This window comes from Dipteris shenzhenensis, chromosome 7 (assembly GCF_047967505.1).
Source record: "Dipteris shenzhenensis isolate YYH24624 ecotype China chromosome 7, Dip_SZ_1.0, whole genome shotgun sequence".
NCBI classification, from domain to species: Eukaryota; Viridiplantae; Streptophyta; class Polypodiopsida; order Gleicheniales; family Dipteridaceae; genus Dipteris; species Dipteris shenzhenensis.
The window spans coordinates 47,166,610-47,191,715 of record NC_141602.1 but is presented as its reverse complement, the minus strand read 5'-3'; the positions used below and the strand labels follow the sequence as shown (position 1 = coordinate 47,191,715).

Sequence of the window (25,106 nt, the reverse complement as noted above, 5' to 3'; positions counted from 1 at the left end):
CCTCACTGGAGCTGCTTGTTGAAGATGGAGACATCCTACAAACAAACAACCCACCAAATTTGCTCTTCCTCAAATGCTTAAAAACTCTGTGTTGCGTCTATCTTCACGTCTATCATCGCGTCTAATTGCGCGTCTAAATGCCCGTCTACTCTGTGTATTTTAACGCGCCTTTAGACGCGCTAATAGATGCGACTATAGACGCGCTAATAGACGCTACTATACCCGCGACTTTTAAACCTGCTTTTCGGCGCGCCGCTCGCTTTGCTTTTCTTTTGACTACTTAAACTTCGGCGAGCGGTTTTCTTTCTTCTTTATTAGCACTTCTATAGATTCGAAGCTCCCATACACAAAGCTCCCATACACAGTTCCAAGCTTTCACTCAAGACAAAAGAGCCGTACCTACACAGCTTGTTTCCAAGCCTAAAGAAGAGGAGGAGTACAAACAAAGAGAAGAAACAAGCTTGGAAAAGAAAGATCCTTTCGTACCTTTTTCCAGGTAAGTCCTTTTGAAGTTGTTCTTGCTTGCCTTTTCTAGTTTTGTACTTTTTCGCATCCACAAAACGCAGCATCTAGGTATTAGCAACACGCTCTTTTGTCGGGCGAAACGTCCTTTTCCACTTTTTTGTATTCTCGACTGTCGGAGCGCGTGTATAGAGGCGTCTCAGGGCGCATCTAAACCTGCGTCTATGGACGCGTCTATATGCGCGTCTGAGACACCACAGACGCGGATATAGACGCTCAAACAGACGCTCTGTTAAACAATGTTTTAAACGAAGGTTTAGACGCGATTTTAGACGCGCTGTGTAACGCACTGGTAGACAGATTCTAGAACGGACTGTTAGACGCGCTTTTAAACGGAGTTTTAAACGAAGTTTTAGACGGTCTGTTAGACGCGATTATAGACGCGCAGATCAGACGGATCTATAGACGCGCTCTGACAGAGCCTCTTTTTTTTTTCCCCCCTTTTCTTCTCAGCTCCCAAAGTAATAGATTTGTTTATTTTTTTCCAGTTCAAGATGTGGCCAGGAAGTGCTTCTAGCTCACCTGATCCGCGGGAATCGATATGGAAGGATTTATATAATATTTTAGGACACCCTCCTAGTCCTGCGGAGTTGTACGGGTATATGACGGGTACCTTTAACACTCCCCAGAAGTCGGCACTACAGACTCCGAGCCACCCCACACCGCCTGAGATCACCCCAGCGGAGTCCGCACAGCCATCCTATGCCCCTTCCCCCGTACCGTCCTATGCCCCTTCCCCCATGCCGTCTTATGTCCCTTCTGCCATCCCGTCTTATGCCCCTTCCCCCATGCCTTCAGGAGGTCCTTCTGCCTCAGCGAGCCGTCGACGTACTCCCCAGCCGTCGAGACTCGGTTCTCCAGCTACGAGTGGTCAGCGTAGTCCCGCGCGGTCCCCAGCTACGAGTGGCCAGCGTACGAGCTCGACACGACAGGGTAGCAGGCGTAGTAGCAGGGAGAGCGATGGCGGATGCTGCTTTGGGCCATGTGGCGGCGAGGAGGAGGATGATTCAGATGATTTAGACGTGCCTCTGGGTGATGGTACGATTTATTATGACATCACCCAGACAGGAGGCATCTTGATGGATGCGCGGGGGAAGGACATAATGGCCTTCATGCGCTCTGTAATTGCTAACAATTACAGAGATTGCTTTATCCACTATAAAGACCACCCAAAGAGGTTGGCTGATGAGACCCTCGCTACTGTTCGCTCTAGGTATCCTAACCCCCCCAATCGCCAGTTCACAGATAAATGGGGGAAGTCAAAGATTGTTACGATACTTAGCAATAAAAGATCTTCCCTTAAGAGGCAGGCACTAGCGGAGCTTGCCAGACTTGAGGCAGGTCAACCTCCAAGGGGCCCGCCCCACACCGCTCACAAGCGTGAGTGGAAGAAGGCAATGAAGTCAGCGAGGGAGGAGCCCAGTCTACAGCACGTGGAGGCACGGAGGATCCAGATGGAGGAGTATGGGAGCGCGCATTTTGGAGCAGGGGGTGTTGACTCATGGGAGGCCCAATTTGTAAGTATCGATCTCAAATTATATTGCTTATGTAGTTTATTAGGAGGTTGGTTGTTTCTTTGTACTAATCCCTCCACAAAGTGTATCGCGGTCATGCAGCTTGAGATCGTGGGCAGATACCCTACTCCAGTGGAGATAGCCTACCACCGCCACCATCGCAGAGGAGATATATGGAGGCACTTCTATGATGACGGGTTGGTATACCCGAGCTACTGGACAGGCCCCCCAGGTATTTGAAAGTAATTAAATAATGCCAAAATTATAAGTAAAGATTTGATTTTTCATACATTGATATATGTTGTCCCTTGTTTACAGGGCACCCCTGCACAAGACGACGAGGAAGACGAGGAAGGAGGTGCAGAAGGCAGCGCAGAAGGCAGCGCGGAAGGGAGCGTGGAAGGCAGCGAGGATTAGTCGTAGAAGTAGTGCTACTATTGTTTTTTGTACTTAAAGCCATTGGCTTGGCTTCGTGCCTCTTGTATATAGACTCCTCTTATTTTTTGTACTTGAAGCCACATGACATGGCTTAGCTTCCTTATTCTTTATACTTGGAGCCACATGACGTGGCTTAGCTTCGTGCTATATGTATATACAAGCACTTTTTGAGCTTTCAATTTTATTGCGTTTTGGAGTTGTAATATTTTATTTGGAATTGTAATTAAAATGCTGTGGATATGGGATTCTTGTAACTATATAGCATACACAACATACACAATATTCTGTAAATTTTTTTTTTAAAAAAAAGGCGCGTCTATCAGTGCGTTTAAAAACGCGTTTATATGCGCGTCTGTCTGTTCGAATTGCGTATATACGTGCGTCTATCAATGCATTTATACGCGCGTCTATTCACGCGTGTATAAGCGCGTCTATATGCGCGTAAGTCTGATATATAGACGCGCAATTAGACGCGGGTCTCCTGACGCGCAAATAGACGCGCACATAGATGCGCCCGTAAGTTTTTTGTTTTAGTTCATAAAACGCGTCTGTGCGCGCGTCTATGGGTGCTTTGTCTTGTTGTGTACTGTGTTGCCATTGGCATCTTGGATCTTGTCAATGTTTTCTCTTATGTGTTTCCTTTTAACAGATTGGAAGAGCAGCATGGATGGGCAATCACCCACCTGTAGCCATGTTAGCCTGCTCTTTACCCAAGCATCTTGAGCAGCCTCCATCTCTCTAGCAGAAATCACTGTCTCAATTTCAGCTTGGAGATGAATCTGTCTTGTGGGTTTGTTTCCAGATGCTCTCCTTTTCCCTCGAGCCATCTATTCCCACCTGCAAGGTCTCTCGGGCACTTTGGCTGGATGCAACAGGTCCCGTTTCGAGAGCAACTTCATGAGAGGTCTTTCCATCCCTCGTATCTCATCGTGACGCCTTATGGTCAGCAGCCATTTGACCTGCCTCTATATGTTTTTGGTTCCTCGGGGCTTGTGTCTGGGGGGTCGCATTCTTCTCGGGGTCGCATTCTTCTCGAGGCCTCCTGGTTCTTCCGCTTGAAGACCTCGCTCTTCATCCTCCATCGCTTTTCTAGCGAGCTTCGTATTTTCTGCCCTCTTAGGACACTCCCTCGCGTAGTGGCCCGATTCTTTGCAGACATAGCATGCGTCGGGGAAGGGGCCAAAGCGCACTCGTTGCCGTAGAATGACTCCATCTAGGAAGACCAGTCAAACACAATTGAGGAGCTCTTGGCTCCGGTCCCAAAGGATCCATGCCTTTCGCACAGAGGACTCCTTTCGGGTCGGTTTAGGGTTCACGATTTAGGGTTCAGCAACAATCTTCCCAGCGCGCTCGCCATTCGCTCCACCGCCCCACCCAACCACTCCGGAAGGCCCGGAAAATCCACCCACACTGGGCATTCATGGTACAAGAATTCTCCCACACTGAAGGAGGGGCTCCAAGGTAGAGACAACACCATGGTTCCATCAAAGAGGTAGTTCGTTGCGAACTCCTTCCGATACACACCTCAAAAGGAAAAACCCTTTCCCCACAAACTTCGCGGAGTACGCGGAGGCTGGTAAGTCGCATTCATAAAGGAGAAAGTCCCTCAGCTCTTGGTAGGATGGAATTCTTCCCATGAAGAACATATACACTCCCCCTTTGGCTAGCCGTTCTAGCTCTGGTTTCAGGGAACCTCAAGATAAGCATCTTGGATCGGAGTGGAATCAAGGATCGGTGGGAAGAGCTCTGGAGCCTGTGCGTGTCCATTCTAGCAATCTCTGCCAAACATGGAGTAGAGAAGGAAGGCATGTCAATGAGGATCCCGAGACAGCCCGGATGTGTGCTGACAAGAACCTGAGGTTGGGGAGAAACATATGGAAGCTCCATCGTATGCGGAAGCGGTTGTAGGTAAGCTAATTCTCTCCGCTGCTGGACCAAGAACTTCAAGAGATAGTTAAGCTAGAACTCGCCTGGTGGAATAGGGAGGTGGAATGAAAAGGCCGGAAGGAACACGCTACTTGCACACTCTTAATCTCCTTCCCTTGAGTCTCCAATATTATGCTCTCTCTTGGGCATTTCACCAATGAATGAATGATAGATATATATCATTCACCTTGTCTTTAAAAAGTAGTTCACAAAAGAGTAGGAAAAGGTTTGGACCCTTAGCTCTCTCTCGAATTGACATTCTGTGTGTACCGTGCTGTTCATTTTGAGTTGTTGCGGAATATTGTTCACGTAGCTTTTGGTATGCGATGATACTTGGACTCGGCTTAAATTCTGTGTTTATCTGCGCACCTTCAAGTCTGGGAGAACATATGAGTGCTACTCTTAAGTTTTCTCGCTCTGTAGTTAGTAAAATATAGCAGGCATCCATTCCTTTGCGCTATGCCGCTCTGATATTTCCCATGAAAGTTATGCCGAGCTAAAGAGGCAAGTCGACTCGTTGTGTTCCTTGAAGAGGCAAGGACAATATGGGGGGAGGATTGCCAGAATCGGGCGTATTTGACGTCTCCTTGATGGCTGGACTTGACGACTCTGTAGTGAATCTTAGTTTACGAAAAACTCCGGAGAAGTCTGCAGCAACAGAGCATAAGCCAGTTTGTGAAGTTGAACGTAGAAGCGGAGACAATATCTTTTCAGGCGCTACGGGGGATCGAAGAAGCGAAGCACAACATGCGGATAAGTCCAACGTTAGCAACTCACATTTCCAGGATATTCCATTGCCTGACCGTGAGTCGGCTACTATTCGAACATACCAGTTGATGGAGATAACATCAGATAGGCAAGATCTAAGCTTCGTTGACAAGGTGCTAGTTCTGGAGGAGCAGATCTCAGCTCTATCTAATGATCTTGTTCCAGAATCCGCAGAGCTCAAGGAGGGAAGGCTTATAAAGTTGGATTTTGACGTTTTGGACAAGTACTCGCTCAGTGTTCTTGGGTTCTACGGAGACAAAGAAATGATGACCAAAATCCTTAGGAAAGAGGATCTGTTGTCGAGAGAGATGCTGGATCGTATGCATGAAGACTCGCTCAAGCCCGGGTTGTATGCTTGTTTGAAAAGTCGTCATGTTTATCTCTTCTACTGGAATTGCAAGCAAATGACTGATGCAAGTAGGAAAGATGTTTCTTGCAATTTTGTTTGATATCTGGTGGAGTTGTGTGGTTCTGTTTATGCATGCGTTCGGGGTGACAGCATCGAAAAGTCGCTTAGTAACAGTACTTCCACTTTCCCAAGACAGAAGCGCACACAGAGGCTGCAAATTTCTCTTCGTCAAGAGTCTGAGGACGATCTAAAACTATTCGACGGCTTCAGGGTTGCTATTCCTCATACTTGTCGTGGAGGAAGCTTTCACTCCGGGGAAGGTATTCAACTTTCCCATGGTCTATACCGTTTCGCTGTGCTCTCATGTGGCGTGAATCCACGCAAGGTTGTTTCCACAACACGCGTTGTAACAGGTGGTCCTGCTGATCTCTCACATTTTCTGTCATTCCACTCATATTCATCCGTGCGGTACACTGACCTCCCAGATGAGGATTTCTTGCAGCTCCTGCAATTTTTAGACCGTGATAAGCTGTTGGAAGCGTATCAGAAGGAACAAGCTGGTTGGAATGAACGATCGCGTGAAGCGGAATCCAGGCATTACCACGTCGATACTCTGAAGAAAAGCAGAGAGACGAAGATTTTAGAGGCATTCGACCGTGCTCTGTCATCATATCTGACGCAAAAGAGGGCATGGGAAGAGAGTTTGGTTCTAAGGTGCATGCTCAACTCGATTGGTACGAGTAACACCTCTACGACCGATAAGGGGAAAGCCATTTCAAGAGATTCTGATCCATTTGTTCATCTGCAAAATTCTACGACCGATAAGGGGAAAGCCATTTCAGGATATTCTGATCCGTTAAGTCCAGATGGTCGCTCTGCACTCTGCGACTTGGAAAATAAATTATGCCACATTTGGTCAGGTGCTCAAGACACAGAGCACAGGCGGCTATTCAGCGGTGCAGAATTTGAGTTTTTAAGCTCTAATGGAGGTGCTTCACTCGGCAACTTCATCATAGAATCCAATGTTGAAGACTCAATGCCTATCTGCTTTGGGAAGGTGGCAATGCTAAAGGAGAGAGATGAAACAAAAGGCGCCAAACAGAGGATCAAAATTTTTCGGGGAAATGGTGAACGTTTTGCAAAGGGACCCGTCGTAACGGCTGTGGACACGGAGCTGCTAGTGGAAAATCTGGACAGCAAGACTGATAAGAAAATCTGGACAGCAAGACTGATAAGTTTCCCTTACTCACTGGGCGCGTACATATCAGACGACTAGATAATTCTGATTTCTGCATAACGAGATGGTTGGATGCCCTTTCTGGTTGGAAGCTTCCACGGTTGCAACGGAATGGTGCCTTTCTGAGTTTTTTGATTGAAAAGAAAGGAATCAAGGTCACAAAGGATGAGAAGCTGCTTGGCAGAGTGTTGAATGCTAAATAGGCGGGGTCATTGAGAGACTCACTGCCCAAAGAAATGAGTACCCTAATGGATGATTTCTGGGATGAACCGCAGAATCCGTCCGTGGTTCAAAGCATCCACAGCCTGGTGGCCGAGCTTAGTGCCAAGGTGTACACCAAGGCACGGGATGGTTTCTTGGGTGCGATTCGTAGCTTCGTGAAAAAGGAGATATTACCGTTGCTGCAAGAAAAGATCGAGATGGATATCCGCAAGGAAGTAACTGCCATAGAGGATGTGATCAGCAGAGAGAAGAATGATTACATGTCCGCAATGAAGGAGCAGATGTCTGATACGTCACCGCGGGCGGACCAGAAGAAGCTAACCTTGAAAGGAGTCCAATGCAGCAATGCTTCGTATTTAAGGTCGGTCTCTTTGCTCGGCGGTTTGATGCAGAGCGCAAAAGTCTTGATGAGTAGTGCAAAGGTAACTTTGAATTATGTGGAGGAAGGGTTAGAGGCAGAAACAGTCACTTGGAAAGCAATCGAGATGGTTCCGTCGAAACGAGATGTGGAGGAGGTGATGAGCGTTCAGTCTAAACGTGCATTGGTTCCGTCATTTAGTGCCGAGGCCGTGGAGCTGATAACCTTGGATCCAAGCTTGGAGAGGCTGGAGAGGGTGCTGCTGATGAAGTCTGGGCATGTTCTGATCTTCGTGAAAGCCCAAGACGGATCTTATCTGCATCTGTATGTGTGTCCGAGGCTAGGAGTGTCGATGACAGGAAGAAATCCTATGAAAGCATGGAGAAGAGGAATTGATTTGGTAGCTGTCGATGAAGCATCGAGGTTCATGGCGATGTACCAGCGTAGCTCTTCAACCATTCAGGCCTTGCGCTTCGACGAGTCCTTCCAACATGTGGATTGTACGGGCTTCGACATCCAGCTGTCGGACTTCTCCGGCAATAGCAACATCGTTTGGATGCAGTTTGTGCCAGGAAAACGCGAGCTTTTGCTTGCGGATGATGATCAAAGGATTCGAGTCTTCGAGCTCGCCCCTGCCATGATGAAGCCACGACATATCTCTCTTCCTTCTCGCTTCGCCAAAGCTTGCATTACTCCGGATGCCACCTGCTTGATCGTCTTCACTCCCGGAGACCCTGTGCCAGCTCCCGAAGAAGCTCACGACAATGGCTTCATCTTGTTGCAGCAGCAAGACCCAATGATATCGCTTCCGATCAGACTTCCCATGAATCGCACCGGGACGACAGGTTTGCATTGTCGCTTCATATCTACCAGCTGGGTGATTCGCTCGCTCTCCTCAAAGTCCTCCAACTCGATTCCTTCGCTGTTTGCAATGACCTTAACGATTTGCAGGCGGACTGCAAATACATCGGTCCGCAAATGCATCTTGTAATTCACTCTGCGACGGGTAAGGGCAACGTGGTCTCTAAGCTGTTGGAAGTGTCCTCAGCTGCACAGTGCACCCTCAGCTGGAAAGAGCTCTGGATTACCGCCTCCAATCCTTACGGTCGCACCAGGTCTCTTCTTCAGAACCTCACGGGATACGCTGAGCCTGGAGTGGTTATGGCCATCATGGGGCCTTCCGGCTGCTGCACAGACTTATCATCAACTTCAAAAAATATGCCTAGTTCCCTTGCATCATGTTTGCAAAATCCTCGAACGCTATGCAATCCTCGAGACCCCTCCACCCTTGTACAACCCCATGCTTTGGTTCTATCCACTTCACCCAACTTGATCTCCCAAAACACTACATTAGCTGCCTACTTCAATACCACACCATCGGTCTTGAGCTGCTCATATGTAAGTGCCCTTTTATTTAGTCACTGCACTTGCACCATCATGTTCTCCTTTGCCATGGCCTAATCCAAAGAAGTTCCAAGTCATCTCAACAATGGTGAGTGCAAAGAATCTAGCAACAAAGTAAATGAGTTTGCTGTCTTAAATTGAGATGTTGCTCCATTGGACCACACCCATGCCTCTTGAATTGTACCCCTTGTCCTTTAAGCCACTTGCAGTGAAGCAAAAGGCAATGTTGTACAAAAAGAGTGTCATGCCTTCTATCATTTCTGATGCGTTTTTATCATCAGAAATGTAGAAATGAAACTCCTTGATAATTTTGTCAAACACAAAGTTGTGGTGATAAGTAATATGAACAAGGATTGTACACTGATCTGAATGCCAATGCATGGATTGAATTTCATTTTGGACTTGAGTAATTCTTTGCAAAATCTATAATAGATACATTGACATTTGAAAGGAGAATTCTTCAAATACTCCCTAAACTGGTCCGCCTACTATTTGTATATAAAGTTGTTTGAAAGTGGTTGTGTGTTTCTTTAACATGGAGAGCATGACATTTACTGGCATCTCCTTGACTGATAAAACTTTGCGCTTTTTTTTCATTTATTGGCATCTCCTTCACTGATAAAACTTTGCACTTTTTTTTCTCCTTTCTTGTTCAACTCAGCATTGATGTCCTCACTCTTGAACCATCATGTTTTTTGCTCATGTGCTACTTCATTTCGGCAAATTGCACGTTTTTGTACACCTTTCATATTCTCCCATGAGGCACTCATAATCATGGAATGCTGAGTCTTTGCCTTTAGCACAAACAAAAGATTCCCACAATTGTGTGACCCCACTAAAGGCATGCTCCTTTGCACCATATTTGCCTACTCCTACTGATGAAAGGCATACTCCAAAGATAAGAACATGACACTCCATGTAAACCAAATGCAGTCGTGCAAACATGGTTAAGAGCTTCCTTCAAGTATATCATTTGAAAGTGATATACAAAGCAACATGTGTTTCTATTCTTAAGCTTGCGCACAAGGTAAGGTTTTAGCTTCAAAAAAGACCTCAGCCTTATACAAATACTTGGATAAGCAACTCTGAATGCCCTGAAGAAGTTTGTCTGCATGGACAAGAAAAGAGAACTGTGTATGTTATGTGGCACACTACAGCAACATAGCAGACAATTTCAATACACAATGATGGGGCACAACATGTATGCACTATATAACATTATTTGTGCAAGTCTCTAGTATCATACTTTAGGTCCTAACTAGCATTAAGTAGGATATGATAGTCCACATCTTCGGCACATGAAAAGAAACCCACTATATAGCCTTCCATGAAATTATAGATATCTCCCATACACTTAGGAGATAGTAATATTCTTTGTAATCCTCTCTTCCTCATCTTGTTCCACTGGCTCCCGAAGTATACTTGGAAATATTTATAATTACATCAAAGGCTAGTACACAACACAATCTTCCATGAAATTATAGATATCCTGTACACTTAGGAGATAGTAATATTCTTTGTAATCCTCTCTTCCTCTTGATCTTGTTCCATTGGCTGCCGAAGTGTACTTGGAAAGATTTATAATTTCATAAAAGGCTAGCACGTAACACAGGTTTCCATGAAATTATATATCTCCCATACACTTAGGAGATAGTAATATTCTTTGTAATCCTCTCTATCCTCTTGATCTTGTTCCACTAGCTGCCAAAGTGTACTTGGAAAGATTTATAATTTCATCAAAGGCTAGCACATAACACAAGCTTCCATGAAATTATAGAACTCCCATACACTTAGGAGATAGTAATATTCTTTGTAATCCTCTCTTTCTCTTGATCTTGTTCCATTGGTTGCCAAAGTGTACTTGGAAAGATCTACAATTTCATAAAAGGCTAGCACACAACACATGCAATTTGCCATTGTGGCTAGATTGGGGGTTTATTTTCATGTCCCATGAGGATTGGGACTATAGACAACAAGGCAAATGAGGAGACAAAGATGAAGATGCCCAACATAGTGAAGAGGAGACAAAGACTTCAGGACAGTGGGTAATATAATATGCTAATATGTATAACATAGACAAAAATGTGGAACTATGCATGCTATGTAGCTCATTGTTTGTGCTATTCCCAAGACGAAATCCACTATATAGCACACAGTTTGAGTATATTATATGCTATTTGGAACTATGCATGCTATATAGCTCACTGCTTGCGCTATTCCAAGCATTGGATCAACTATATAGCACACAATTTGAGTATATATAGTCGTGGCACACCATGGATGCTATATAGTAAATAGTTTGAGTATACATAGTCGTGTCACACAAGACATTAAATAGCACATTGTGTGCTATACAGCCCACAGAATGTGCTATGTAGCACATAGACAAAGATGTGGAACTTTGCATGCCATATAGCTCATTGTTTCTTCTATTCAATCCACAAAATTAGCTATATAGCACATAGTTTGAGTATACATAGTCGTGGCACACTAGGTATACTATATAGCACATCGTGTGTGCTATACAGCCCACAGAATATGCTATGTAGTACATAGACAAAGATGTGGAACTTTGCATGCTATACAACTCACTGTTTGTGATATTTAAACCACAATAGCAATTATATAGCACATAGTTTGAGTATACATAGTCATGGCACACTAGGTATGCTATATAGAAAATTGTGTATGCTAGGGTTGAATATGCTATGTAGTACACGGATAAAGATTTGGAGCTTTTCATGCCATATAGCTCAAATAGTGAGATATTCAAACCACATAATCAACTATATAGCACACAATTTTAATAGTATACATAGTCATGACACACCAGGTCTGCTATATAGCACATTGTGTGTGCTATACACCCCATAGAATATGCTATGTAGCACACAGACAAAGATGTGGAACTTTCCATGGTATATAGCTCATCGTTCATGCTATTCAAACCAGAGTAGCAACTATATAGCACATAGTTTGAGTATACATAGTCGTGGCACACCAGGTATTCTATATAGCAAATTGTGTGTGCTATACAACCCGTGGAATATGCTATGTAGCACACAAACAAAATTGTGGAAATTTTCATGCGATATAGCTCAAACAGTGAGATATTCAAACCATGGAATTAGCTATATAGCACACTGTTTTAATAGTATACATAGTTGTGGCACACCATGTCTGCTATATAGCACATTGTGTGTGCTATACACCCCACATAATATGGTATGTAGCACACAGACAAAGATGTGGAACTTTGCATGCTATATAGGTCACTATTTGTGCTATTCAAACCACAGTAGCAACTATATAGCACATAGTTTAAGTATACATAGTCGTGGCACACCAGGTATGATATATAGCAAATTGTGTGTGCTAATTGTGTGTGCTATATAGCCTAAAGAATATGCTATGTAGTACATAGACAAAGCTGTGGAATGTTTCATGCCATATAGCTCAAACAATGAAATATTCAAACCACAAAATCAACTATATAGCACATAGTTTTAATAGTATGCATAGTCGTGGCACACCAGGTCCGCTATATAGCACATTGTGTGTGCTATACACCCCACATAATATGTTATGTAGCACATACACAAAGATGTGGAACTTTGCATGCTATATAGCTCATTGTTTGTGCTATTCAAACCACAATAGCACCTATATAACACATAGTTTGAGTATATATAGTTGTGGCACACCAAGTATGCTATATAGAAAATTGATTATGCTATACAGCCCACAAAATCTCCACAGAATATGCTATGTAGCACACATACAATGCTGTGGAACTTTTAATGCCATATAGCTCAAATAGTGAGCTATTCAAACCATGGAATCAGCTATATAGCACACAATTTTAATAGTTTACATAGTCGTGGCACACCGGGTCTGCTATATAGTACATTGTGTGTGCTATACACCCCATAGAATATGCTATGTAGCACATAGACAAAGATGTGGAACCTTGGATGCTATATAGCTCACATTTTGTGCTATTCAAACCACAGTAGTAACTATATAGCACATAGTTTGAGTATACATAGTCGTGGCATACCAGGTATTCTATATAGCAAATTGTGTGTGCTATATAGCCCACAAAATATGCTATGTAGCACATAGACAAAGCTTTGGAACTTTTCATGCCAAAGAGCACAAATAATGAGCTATTCAAACCACATAATCATCTATATAGCACACAGTTTTAGTAGTATACATAGTCGTGGCACACTAGGTCTGCTATATAGCACATTTTATGTGCTATACACCCCACAGAATATGCCATGTAGCACACTGTTTGAGTGTACACATAGATGTGGAACTATGTATGCTATATAGTGCACTGTTTGTGCTATTTAAACAATGAAATCAGCTATAAAGCAAAAAATTTCATTACACATAGACATGGCATATAGAACACCATGTATAATGTTTGGCATATAGCGCACCAAGTATGCTATGTGCCTCACGTTGTCTATGCTATGAATAGTAAACTGATTGTATAGTGCCCTAGTATGCTAAACAACACACTATGCATGCTATGGGGAAGATTGTGCATGCCGCTGAAGTATTTATTTACAACCCATTTTATTGCTATATAGTAGACCTATATACATGCTATCCATACAACACATTAATGCACCATTCCTTCCAAAGAAGCATTTTAAAAACTGATATAGAGCACACAACCACAACTCATAGCAAACAATATAAATAGAAACTAATCTTACCTGGGAATCATCAAGGAAATGTATTGGGTGCTTCTCATATTCATTTTTTGCAATTTGATGACGACAAATGTCCTTCTTATTTGGTGTCACCCTTGTTTGTTCTGTCCAAAATTTAACGACGAGTTCCCTTATTTCAAAGCTCAACACATCATCACGGGATTTTCGTTTGCAAAGATTGAAAGACAACTTTCTTACATCCTCATCATTTGAAAACATGTTAAGTGGTGAGTATAAATTCCTAGGGTGTATGTTCAGCACTCTTGAAGCTCTTGGAATAGAAATTTCATCCTCATTTAATGATGCCACTACCATGGTCTATATGCTTTGCTTCACAAACAGTTCTGCGTCTCATTTGGGATTCTTCAGTTCTTGTAAGACCACTTTAATGCTGATAGAACTGTGAAATTATCAACGTGTTGGTCACCAAGACATTTCAGAATGCGTTCATCATTCATCACTGATTGAATGATTTCTGACCTATCTCTCCTACCAAAAGTAAGTGATAACTACAAAATTCTATTGACTATTTTGCCTGCAGTCTGAAAGGTCTTTGGTTTGTGCTACTAGTTTTCTTTTCCTTCGCTCTCGTCTCCTGTCAGCTTCATATTTTTGTATAATCTGTGATTCTGGCAAGATATCTTCGACAACTTGGCTCTGATTGCAATGAACAATATACGTTAGAACATTACCAGGTTCCATAAACCATGTGAGTTACAGATGTGTAGGCAAGAATAGATGTAGAAGACTGGGATAGAGGGGAAGATACCGTAAAATCTTCCACATTACATATTAGAAACTATGCATACCTCGTCAACAGGGCCATGGATGCAGGAGGGAAGATTGATAGGTGGTTCCATATTGTTCTTGGGGAGAGAAGAGGATGTGCAAACAAGAGGCGTAGAAGACTAACATCAAGGTTCAGAGAGACAACAAGAGAGATAAGATGTAAGATTGTAGCAGATTCAAATTGTGAGACAAACAAAAACACCACGGGAGAACTGAGAAAAGACTGGGTGGGTCATGTCGACACGGTTTGTAGTTACAGTAGACGCCCACGTTCTGGTTGCACCTAATAGAACTTATTTAAAAAAATATCCTTTGCTTTTGTGCTTTTTGTGCTTTCATAACTCATGTTCGGAACACAACTATTTTGGACACCTTACCTTGCTTCAATCCATTATGGAGTAGCATGAGTTTTTCATGTAGAATACCAAATTCAAATCGTATATTGATTGCTCCTTGTGTTGTAATTTATGCTATATTCAAGATATAAGGGCTAAAGGATATCATAAGAACCTTCATATGTTTAGATTCTCGGGGGGGTCACTATGTATAAACCCTCTATACCACGTGCGTTCAAGGCCTATTTATAAAATCCCTTATCTGTAAATTTTTCATTAATAAAATGTACCCCTTTTCTATACAAATCTATAAATTTTTCCCAAAACTATTTTAAATAGTCCCTTATGTATATTTATTTCTGTAAATTTTAGAAATAAAAAATATCCTTCTGTTGAACTCACGTGATAGGGTTACATATGATGAGTGACCCCCCCGAGTTTAGATTATACTTATATTGTGCCTCTAATGATTAATGAGTGATACCAATTTTAAAAAATTATATGCAAAATACTTATGTACGTGATAATTCAAAACTATAAAAGTGAGTTTTAATGCGAAACCTGTTTTGGTAGTTGATATTAGGAGCACTTAATCTCTTTTAGTTTTAGCCTTTATTGTGATGTGGTTACTTTCCCTTATGATATAATATCGTTATAGTTAAGATATGACCCTTTGTGGCTATTATGTATAGTATATAAAGAAGTTTATTTATGAAATGTGACTTATAATGCAACCTACTAGGTTAACCACTCTTGTTAATTGATGAATTAATCTTGCCTAAATGATTTTTAAATAAAGTTTTGTCACTCTTAGGTGTTTGCTATACTTATAAACACTTTGTAAAAAATGTTAGCTCCTTGAAATCAATTTTAATTTAGGCACACTAGATAAAGTTTCCAGTTTGAGAACTGTCTGGGTGAAAGACTATGTTACCATACATTTGTGAGAATTTTGTAATCACATGTAATAGTTTTTTGTGATCCTTATATTTTTAGATAATAGTCTTATGAGTCTATACCTTAAGCTCAAGAGAGGAAATCACCAAAAAACACATCTACAACAAGTTATGATTTTTTTGCCACCTCAAAAAGACACTTTTATGTCCTGTTATGCTACCAAACTAGTGTTAACATTCCGCTCAAAGCTACACAAAATAAAGCCATCCATGATGTCTTTCTTGCTGCAAAATAGTATCCTTGATTGCAAAGCTCCTTCCAAAGAAAAAACTTATGTTCAATTTGTTTAAAAAGTATTAAAAAGAATATAGTTCCTACGTTCTGCCATGTTAACATGCCCCTTCCAAAGAAAACATAGTACGCCAGTACTCTAAACAATATTGAGGCACAACTTCTTTCAATTCGTATCCCTTTCACACAAATATGTGAGTTAACATTTAACGGTCAATATGGCCTTGAGGGGAGCGTTGCAAACGTTTTTATAGATGCTGAACACCCTTCCAAGGTTCCTTACAAATGACGCAACAGCCATGGTTGGCATCCAGAGAAAACTTCAGTACACACACTTTTATATGAGTGGCTTAGTAAGACATACTCTCACAATGCATGCATGAATGAGGTTTTGCCCACTCCTTTGTACAAGCAACATAAGGTCTTTCTGAACCATGAATGGGCCGAACACATTCTTTGCAAAAGGAGAAGTTAGAAGATGACTCAAGAACTAGAAGAATCTCTCACAAGCTTCAAGGTAGCGAGAGATAGGTATGCAGACTACACAAATATAATTTTTCAGCCTGATGAGGTGTTTGAGCAAGTTGTGGTAGTATGCCATGCATACTAGAAAGGTGATGTCACCTATGAAGGTCCTTTGTTTCTATCACAAAAGTCAAAGGTTGAAAAAAAAGAGGTGACAACAAGAATGTGGAGGCCCGTAAAATATTTACCAGAGACCTATATAACCATGGTAGCAGAGAAACTCCTCAAGAAAGAATGTTTTTTTGGCAAGAAGGACAAAAATCATTGCATGGAAGAGTGCATCAACGTACAGTGAAATGTGATGTAGTGGATAGTGCGATTAGATATTCACTCACAGAAAACGATACTACCTCCTTTAGTTGATGATGACAACTTGGAAACTAACACGCTGATACATGGGATTTGCAATGGCCAACAAGTCATTGAATTCGAATACAAAATAGTAATTGTTGCACCTTCAGAAGGCTTTTCACCTTTAAGCATCTTCAAAGACAAACATTGTGAATAACTCACATTCCCTAACCTCTTCTATGGTCATTCTCACATGTACAATAAACCTAATCAAACTTTTTACCAATAGATTGCACAATGGGAATTGTCAAACATTGACCAACATTTCCAATTATCCATAAAAAACCTGTTCTTTAAAACCATCAAAGTATTGGTTCACCAAGTTTTGTCTTTGACTTGGGTGTGCATGCGTAAAGCACAATTGCGTGGATCTATGCTAAGAGCAAAGGACGTTGTAGAGGACACGAATGTGGAATGTCTTCTTCATTCCAACATTGGTTTATCGTGACTTCGCTAGATGATGCGAACATCATCAGACTATAAGGTCAAGTTACAAAAAAACCTGTTCACCATAGTGAGACAACTAGGCCATCCAACTTTTTTCATTACTTTCTCAACAGGAGAAAGTCTATGGGAGCCTCTTCTACAATGCTTGCAAAATATTCGATCCAAATCACAAGACGATGCTAAAGCCTCTCCTTCTGCAAAGATACGTAACTTGATCAAAGAAGACCCAATCACTTCGGCTCAATATTATGTCCACAAATTCCAACCAATTAAATGATTACTAAAACAAGATTCGTCCATTATGGGGAAGGTGATGGATTTATTTTTTGTCACTGAATTTTAAAACCGCAGTAGCCAACATGATCATGGATTGCTTTAGATCCAAGAGTCACCTACATATGGTACTTCAACAAATAGTGACATAGAAGAATTCATGGATACGTAGGTATGTTGTGACTTATCAAAGCTTGACTTGCCTAGCCTTGAAATCCAATCCCATAAGCACATGAAGACTTATAAACAAAAAGGTAAAAAATGCCATTTTGGATTTACTCATCCACCCATGCACACAAGCAAACTCTTAACTCCACTAAATAAAGAAGATATTGAAAGCACATCAAAAGAATGCATAAAACACATTAACATCCTTTTGGAGAACCCCTCAACACTTCATCAAACATTTGATGAGTACCTTGGACAACTTAAGATGAGTGAAGATGAATACATTCTCACACTGCGCTCAAACATTACCTAGCCTACAATGCGCCTAAAGTGCGAACCAAAGGATATCTTCATGAACAACTTTAATCCAACAATATATAAGTTGTGGGGAGCTAACACTGAACTTCAGTTCATTCTAAATCCACATAAAGTAGCATCATACTGCACATTACATGACCAAAGTAGAGAAGGACATAGTTGAAGCCATACGAAGACTGTTTACTGATTGCATTTACTGATTGCATGCTATCACATGCACTTGCTAATGAACATGTATGTAAGGTTGGAAATGCAATACTAAACACACAACATGTAAGATCTCAACAAGCTGTGTACTTATGCTTGTTGCTTCCCCTAACTTCAAGCATAAGGGAGTTCTCCTACATTAACACTAGCCCTGCAGAAGAAAGAACTTTGCTACTGAAGCGGAGACAAGATTTGGAGAGGTTAGACCCCGAGATTAATGACGTCTTCTTGAAGTTTGCAGATGTTGTCGCAAAGTACTTATTACGAAGTCCGACCATGTATGATGTCTGCTTGGCATTATTTGTAAGTGATTATGGAGGAAACAAAGGTGCCAAAAAGAAATGCAAATGTGAGGAACTTATATGTTTCAACAACTACAATAAGAACACGAATGCAAAGGAACATTATAGAGAATCGCATTTGCTGTACTTGCCTTTCAATTAAAAAAAAGAGCATTCTCGATGTACAGATGTGCCCACATGGCATGACCTTTACGAACAAAACCTCAATTACATAGAGACAAATAGAGCGTTATTTAACAAACTAATGTCATTCAAAGAAATATATTTGAATTCTACTATTGTAAAATTTTCTACTTCAACTGAAAGCTACAACCACTAAAGAAGGAAGGTCCATCAATTTTACGTGCAAGTTGCGCTTTGCACATTGCAAAAATATAAACAATTCATTGACAATGTACACTTTACATACAAAGCACAATCAAATGAAGAGTGCCACTCATCAATTCGACATTTAAATTTGGATCAAAGAACAATATTGGAAGACATTTTGCTTAAGAAATGTCTTAGGCCAGCAATGCCATTGCACATGTTTCTAGCTAGCAATGTAGGCATAGGAAAAACATTCAATTTGCTTGTGCTAATCCAAGCATTGCTATGGCATTACAATTACCACAACACATCAAACACAACCTTGCCAAGAGTATTGATCCTAGCATACATTGGAAAAGCTGCATACAATGTAGGCGGACAACCATACATTCTGCACTCCACTTGCTGCTCATGTTTTCCATGTACAAAGCTCTTTCAACAATAGAAACACTCCAAACTCTTTCAACATTGTATGCAGATTTGGAGTTAATAGTATTTGATGAGGTCTCCTTCATTGGGCAAAATATGTTTATTGTAGCAGACATGCGCATACGTGAGATCAAACACAATCACTTGGAGCCATTTGGTGGTGTGGGCATGCTTCTCTGTGGAGACTTATGCCAAGCAAGTCCAACAAAGGATGCATGGATCTTCTCAGATAGAGCTATGCCCTTGTATATGGTACCTTCAATTTGGAAGGACCACATAATGTACTATGAGCTAAAAGAACCAATGCACCAAAATGATAACACTTTCTTAAACATTTTGAATCGCATTCAAATAGGCACACAAACACATATAGATCTCCATTATGTGAACACTCTATATCATCACGTACACAGCCAAAACATGAGACTCTACACCTCTACTACACAAATGTAGCAAAAGACAAGCACAAGGACCACATATTTCAACTGTCAACCTTTGAACTACAATTCATTAAAGCAAGAGATATAAGGCATAAGATATGTAGCAAGACAATCAACCTATCAATAGACCCCAAAACTATAGGAGGCCTCTATGCGGAGCTAAGGCTCAAGCTAGGTATGATAGTAGAACTTTGTTCAAGAAATCTTGACATTGCAGAAGGTCCAGTGAATGGAGCGGACAAAATTTTCATGGATTTTTATGTAGAGAACAAACCATTCATAGTGTGGGTAAGTTTCAACAATAATACAATTGGTTCAAAAACACGCAGATGAACTCAATATTCTACACGTACAAAACTCGTCCTTCGTGGACACCAATCTTCCAAGTCACTCAAAAAGTTCAAATAGGAAAGAATTTCCTCAATACTGTCTACAAACATCAATTTCCTATACAACTAGCAGCTGCTCGAAAAATCCACCATTCACAAGGGCTTTCCATGGACACGCTGGTGTTGATCCTACTGGCATAAAATCACATGGCCTTGCTTGTACCGCACTCTCGTGCATCCATAATCCATCTAACCTCTTCATGTTGCACACATTAGAAATGAAACACATCAAAGTGGAGACAATTGTTTTACAAGAAATCGAATGCGTAAAAACCACACATGCATGGGAATTCGACCATGTGAACCTTGCCACCCAATACATTGCAATGCCAACTCTATAGTTCTTGAACACAAGAACATTTGATAAACACAAGGAAGATGTACTTTGCAATGACAACATTCTTGCATCACAAATACTTTGCCTACAAGAAACACACCCCAAATCTTGTCATAACCATCACATTCCTAACTTCAAACATGCCATTTAGCCAATGGGCATTGGAATTTCAAAATACAACGAAAACGAACTAAGTCTAATAAAGAAATAATATTACTTTAATGATGGAGTCCAATGCCTCCTAACAATTTTCAAACCTCAAACTGAGAGTGCTCTGAACGGAAGCAAGAATGGAAGAAGGAGGGAGAGAGACAGAGAGCCACACAAGTTTGGTGGGTGCAGAACCACCCTAATCTTCTTTTTCATTCATTTATATATGTGTTGTAGTATTGTACATAACCGGGGTTAAGGCACAGTGACCTTTAACCCCCACAACCTCCCACTTAAAGGACAATGTGCCTTCAAGGGAGAACAACCAGTGAGCATACTATCCAATGCCCATCAATACACGACAATACTCAAACCGTTGACTAGGTAGACTCTTCGTCAGCATATTTGCAGGGTTATCATTTGTATGAACCTTGACAAGCTCTATGCACTTGTCCTCAAGTACCTCCCTGATGAAATGGTACCTGACCTCAATGTGTTTGGTCTTTGCATGAAAGACCGGATTCCGTGCTAGCTGAATAGCACTCATGGAATCACTATGCAATGTCGGTACACCTGTATGAATCCCCAAATCTCCCACTAGCTGATCAAGCCATATAGCCTCCTTGCAACCCTCTGTGACTGCAACATACTCAGCCTCTGTGGTAGACAAAGCAATGCACTTCTGTGCACGAGACATCCACGACACTACACCACCTGCAAAGGTGAACACATAACTAGAAGTGGATCTCCTACTATTCACATGCCCTGCATAGTCTGAATCTGTGTAACCAAGTACACGCATGTCTCCTTTACCAAAGCAGATGCACATCTCCTTGGTACCCTTCATGTACCTCATGATGCACTTAACTGCCTCTTCAGACATGGAAGAGGATTCCATGATGCAAATGAAACAAAATCCCAAATGCTAGTGCCTGTAAGAGAGAATCACACCAAATACCAGGTGCACCCAAATGTGTATGCCACAATAGAGTGAAATATCACCAAAGCTCAAAGCTCAAAGCATCAAAAGATGCATCTGACTCATGTGCATATACTATGCATCCATATGAGCAAATCTGGCCCAAAAGAAAATGCCAACTGCAATGGCAATCCAAAATGCCAATAAGTGCCAAATGACTCAAGCATAAACACCGTCCACTGGCATATGCATCAATAATATCTCATCCAAGAGAGCATAGCACTATCAGTGCATCACCTGCAATGTGTCAAAGCTGTTCCTCAGCATAAAATAGCATCTATGTGCAAAGCGTCCATAAAAAATAGCATCCCACAAGGCAATTTGGGCCTATCAGCGCATCCAATAAGGACCGTAATGCATCCAAATGGCCTATAAATCATCCACTGCAACCCAATGCACACCATGAATGAGCGCACACTGCTCAAACTACTGCAACCAGAGTGATCTGCATAAGGTATGCTCAAGAAATCATAGTCCCACGGTAATGAGCGCTACTGAAAATAGAACTTGAGATGCCTCAAAACATGGGCGCCATTGCATAATCAGACTCAGCAAGAAAATCTGCAAATATCTCTCTTCTGCCAGAACTCCAAAATCCCAACCGATGAGTGAGAAATGGGAGTCAACACTTATCCACTGCCATGTGGCATAAATCTAAGGTTTCAAAACCTTAGAATGAAAAATGCATAACAGAGAGACGAAATCGAATACATAGAGATCTATAACTCTGAAAATCCTCCACCGAATTGCATAAGAACTGACAGGTAGGGGTTTTTGGGCGTCCAAAACGCAATGGGACAGACGGTTTTGGAAACCGTGGTCTCAATCACTGGGTCCAACACACGGACTGAAAAACGTTTTTGGAAAGAGAGTTGTTTGTAAACTCCACCAGAGTGCGAATGATGAGCAACATAGAAGTTTTAGGACCTCTTGAGTTTACCGGAACTGACAGATCTGGAAATGGTTGCTCCAAACTTGAGTTCCAACACTCGGGCAAAAAACGCAGGAACTGACACAGTGAGTCAGAATTCCAATGAAATGATCCCAGATTCAAGAATGAAGGTGTTTCCAAGCTCCTGAAGTGAAGTGGATACCAAAAGCAAGCAATAGTTGCCTCTACAAGTCAATATGGAGTCTCTGTCATCGAATGGAACAGGGAAAAGCTCAAAAAACCACTTTTTCTTTGAAAACTCTTAACAGGCTCTCAAAAAACCACTTTGCAAAGCCAAAGTGACTTTTCCAAAGATTCCTCCAAGGTCTCTGCACACTCGGATGCAAGTAAAGTCACCCATAAAGCTTCCCACAGAGCTTCTCCTTCCTCCCTTAGAGCTGCTGAGCTTCTAAGCATTCACGCACACTCAGCTAGATCACCCGGGCTCTGATACCAGTTGAGAGTGCTCTCAACGGAAGCAAGAATGGAAGGAGGAGGGAGAGAGACAGAGAGCCACACAAGTTTGGTGGGTGCAGAACCACCCTAATCTTCTTTTTCATTCATTTATATATGTGTTTGAGTATTGTACATAACCGGGGTTAAGGCACAGTGACCTTTAACCCCCACACAAACCTCTTATAGCATAGCCATAATAAATGTATATAAGCCACCAACAACAAAAACAAATACTCTAATTCATTCACTACAATACATGCTGAGCAATTACGATACAAACATTCCCACATATATCTTAGGAGACTTCAACATTGACTATACAATGAAAAAAAGTAATATGGACAAACTCCTCATTTTCATGGAATGGCATAACATGAAACAACTCATATCCCAGCCCACTACAATTCATAGATCCACCTTGGATCATATTTGGACAAATACATTCTTCCAAAATTGACTTTTTGGAATGCAATACACATATTGGTCGGACCATTCAATTATATACATGACCCTTTCATGAACATATGTATGTTGAGATATCGAGCTCCACACTCGTGATATGCCAGGGTGACCGTTGTGCATTTATGTCACCGACTTGTTAGCTGCAGATGCGGTTGGTACACCGCCCATGAATAATAGCTGGATGACAGCTATCCTTATGTACTCTAGTTTGTGGCTCAGTTAGTATGCCACCTTAGTTAGCTGAGTTTGGTTTGAGACCCACATATAGGGTTCTTCTATTTCTTTGTATTAGTTTTCTTTTGGCTTTCACAACTAAGAAGAGGAAAATTGTCTTCAGCCTCCACCTTTGTGTGTATTCCCCCATTGTGTATGTGAAAAAGCCGCAAGTGAGACTCCTTCCTTCTCTCCCACTATCTTCACATGGTATTAGAGCTTGGTTCATGGTAAGGAGCTCAAGAAAGCAAACCAAGTTAGCGGTGTCCTGGTAAGAGGACCAGTCTTGCTTTCCTTTTTCGAGTGTGGGAGCAAATCTCTGCGCAGGTAGCACAACCGGAAAGTGCAAGAGTGCATTGTCTCAAATTGAGACGCCCTTCGTGGTGTGGCGAGAGGGCAATATATGCTACGGGTGAGGGCAAAGCCCCTGGTGACTTTATTTTTTTGATTCGAGGCCATTTCGAGGCCCGTTTTGGAGGCGGAGGTTCTCTGCAAGCATTGAGAAAAAGGCCCTGTTTTTTGCTATGCGACCACTGCTCCGCAGGTCGATGAAAAGTTGCCGCAGAAATTGCATCATATGCCTGTGCGCAGAGATATTGGGAGTTACAGAATCATCCTTATTGCTTGTTCATGCAAAATCGTCACTAGGAAGTGACTATCTAGTCAAATACCACTTTCGTCAGTTTTGCAGATTTGCCCTTGTGAGGCAGAAGCTGTGTTTTTTGCAGTGACATAATATTTTGCAGTGTTCTATAATGGCGTCTGATTCTCTTTCATAGATTGTCACTGAAAAGCTTGACAAGAACAACTTCCAAGCATGGAAGCTTAGAATGACGAATTGCCTTATGGGAAAAGGCTATTCGGAGTTCATTACAGGAAATGAAGAAGAACCAGTTCTTCCTAATGTTTCCAATCAACAGGAAATGCAGGCATTTAAAGGATGGCATGAGAGAACCAGAAAAGTTATGTACTGGCTGTCTATCAGTATTTCAGATTCTATGATTGTGCATATTCAGGATGCAAGTACGCCAAAGGAGGCATGGGATACTTTGGTAAAAATGTACAGCACAAATACGCAAGCCAAGAAAATGCAGCTCAAGCAGGAGTTGCACAATGTGCAGAGAGAAAATATGAGCATCAATGACTACCACATGAAGGTGAAGAAAATTGCAGATGCACTTGCTTCCATTGGCTCGCTAGTGGAAGATGATGATTTAGTTTCTGTGACCTTGAATGGTCTAGGAAAGGATTATGCACAGTTCCGCACATCCATTGCCGTCCGTGAAAAATTTCTTGATTTTGAGGAGTTGTTTGCTCTGCTAATTTCTGAAGAGCAGAGAAATGGTGGTGCATCTTCTTCAGGAGGAACTTCAAAAGAAACTGTCTTCTACTCAAATGCTAGAAGAGGTAGAGGCAGAGGTAGAGCAGGTTGATCTAGAGGCCGTGGTAGAAATCAGACTATGCAACAAACTCAAGAAAACTAGTCCTATGGAGGAGGACGTGGTAACTCTAGAGGCGGGGGGAGCCAAAGAGGTCATGGTGGATGGCAGAGAGGCCAAAATGCAAACAGCAATGTTGAATGCTACTACTGTGGTAAAATGGGTCATATGGCTAAAGACTGCTATAAAAAGTAGAATGAC

The 25,106-nt window shown here is 41.7% G+C and overlaps 1 protein-coding gene across 1 annotated transcript; it reads left to right on the top strand.

Moving 5' to 3' along the window:
• The first annotated feature begins 3,969 nt into the window (after nt 1–3,969).
• On the top strand, nt 3,970–5,852 carry LOC147900429 (uncharacterized). Its single transcript, XM_087376522.1, has 3 exons — nt 3,970–4,050; nt 4,163–4,382; nt 4,933–5,852. The coding sequence occupies exon 3, from the start codon at nt 4,946–4,948 to the stop codon at nt 5,615–5,617; it is 672 nt and encodes a 223-aa protein (XP_087232648.1). The 5' UTR covers nt 3,970–4,050; nt 4,163–4,382; nt 4,933–4,945; the 3' UTR covers nt 5,618–5,852.
• Nucleotides 5,853–25,106: the final 19,254 nt, after the last annotated feature.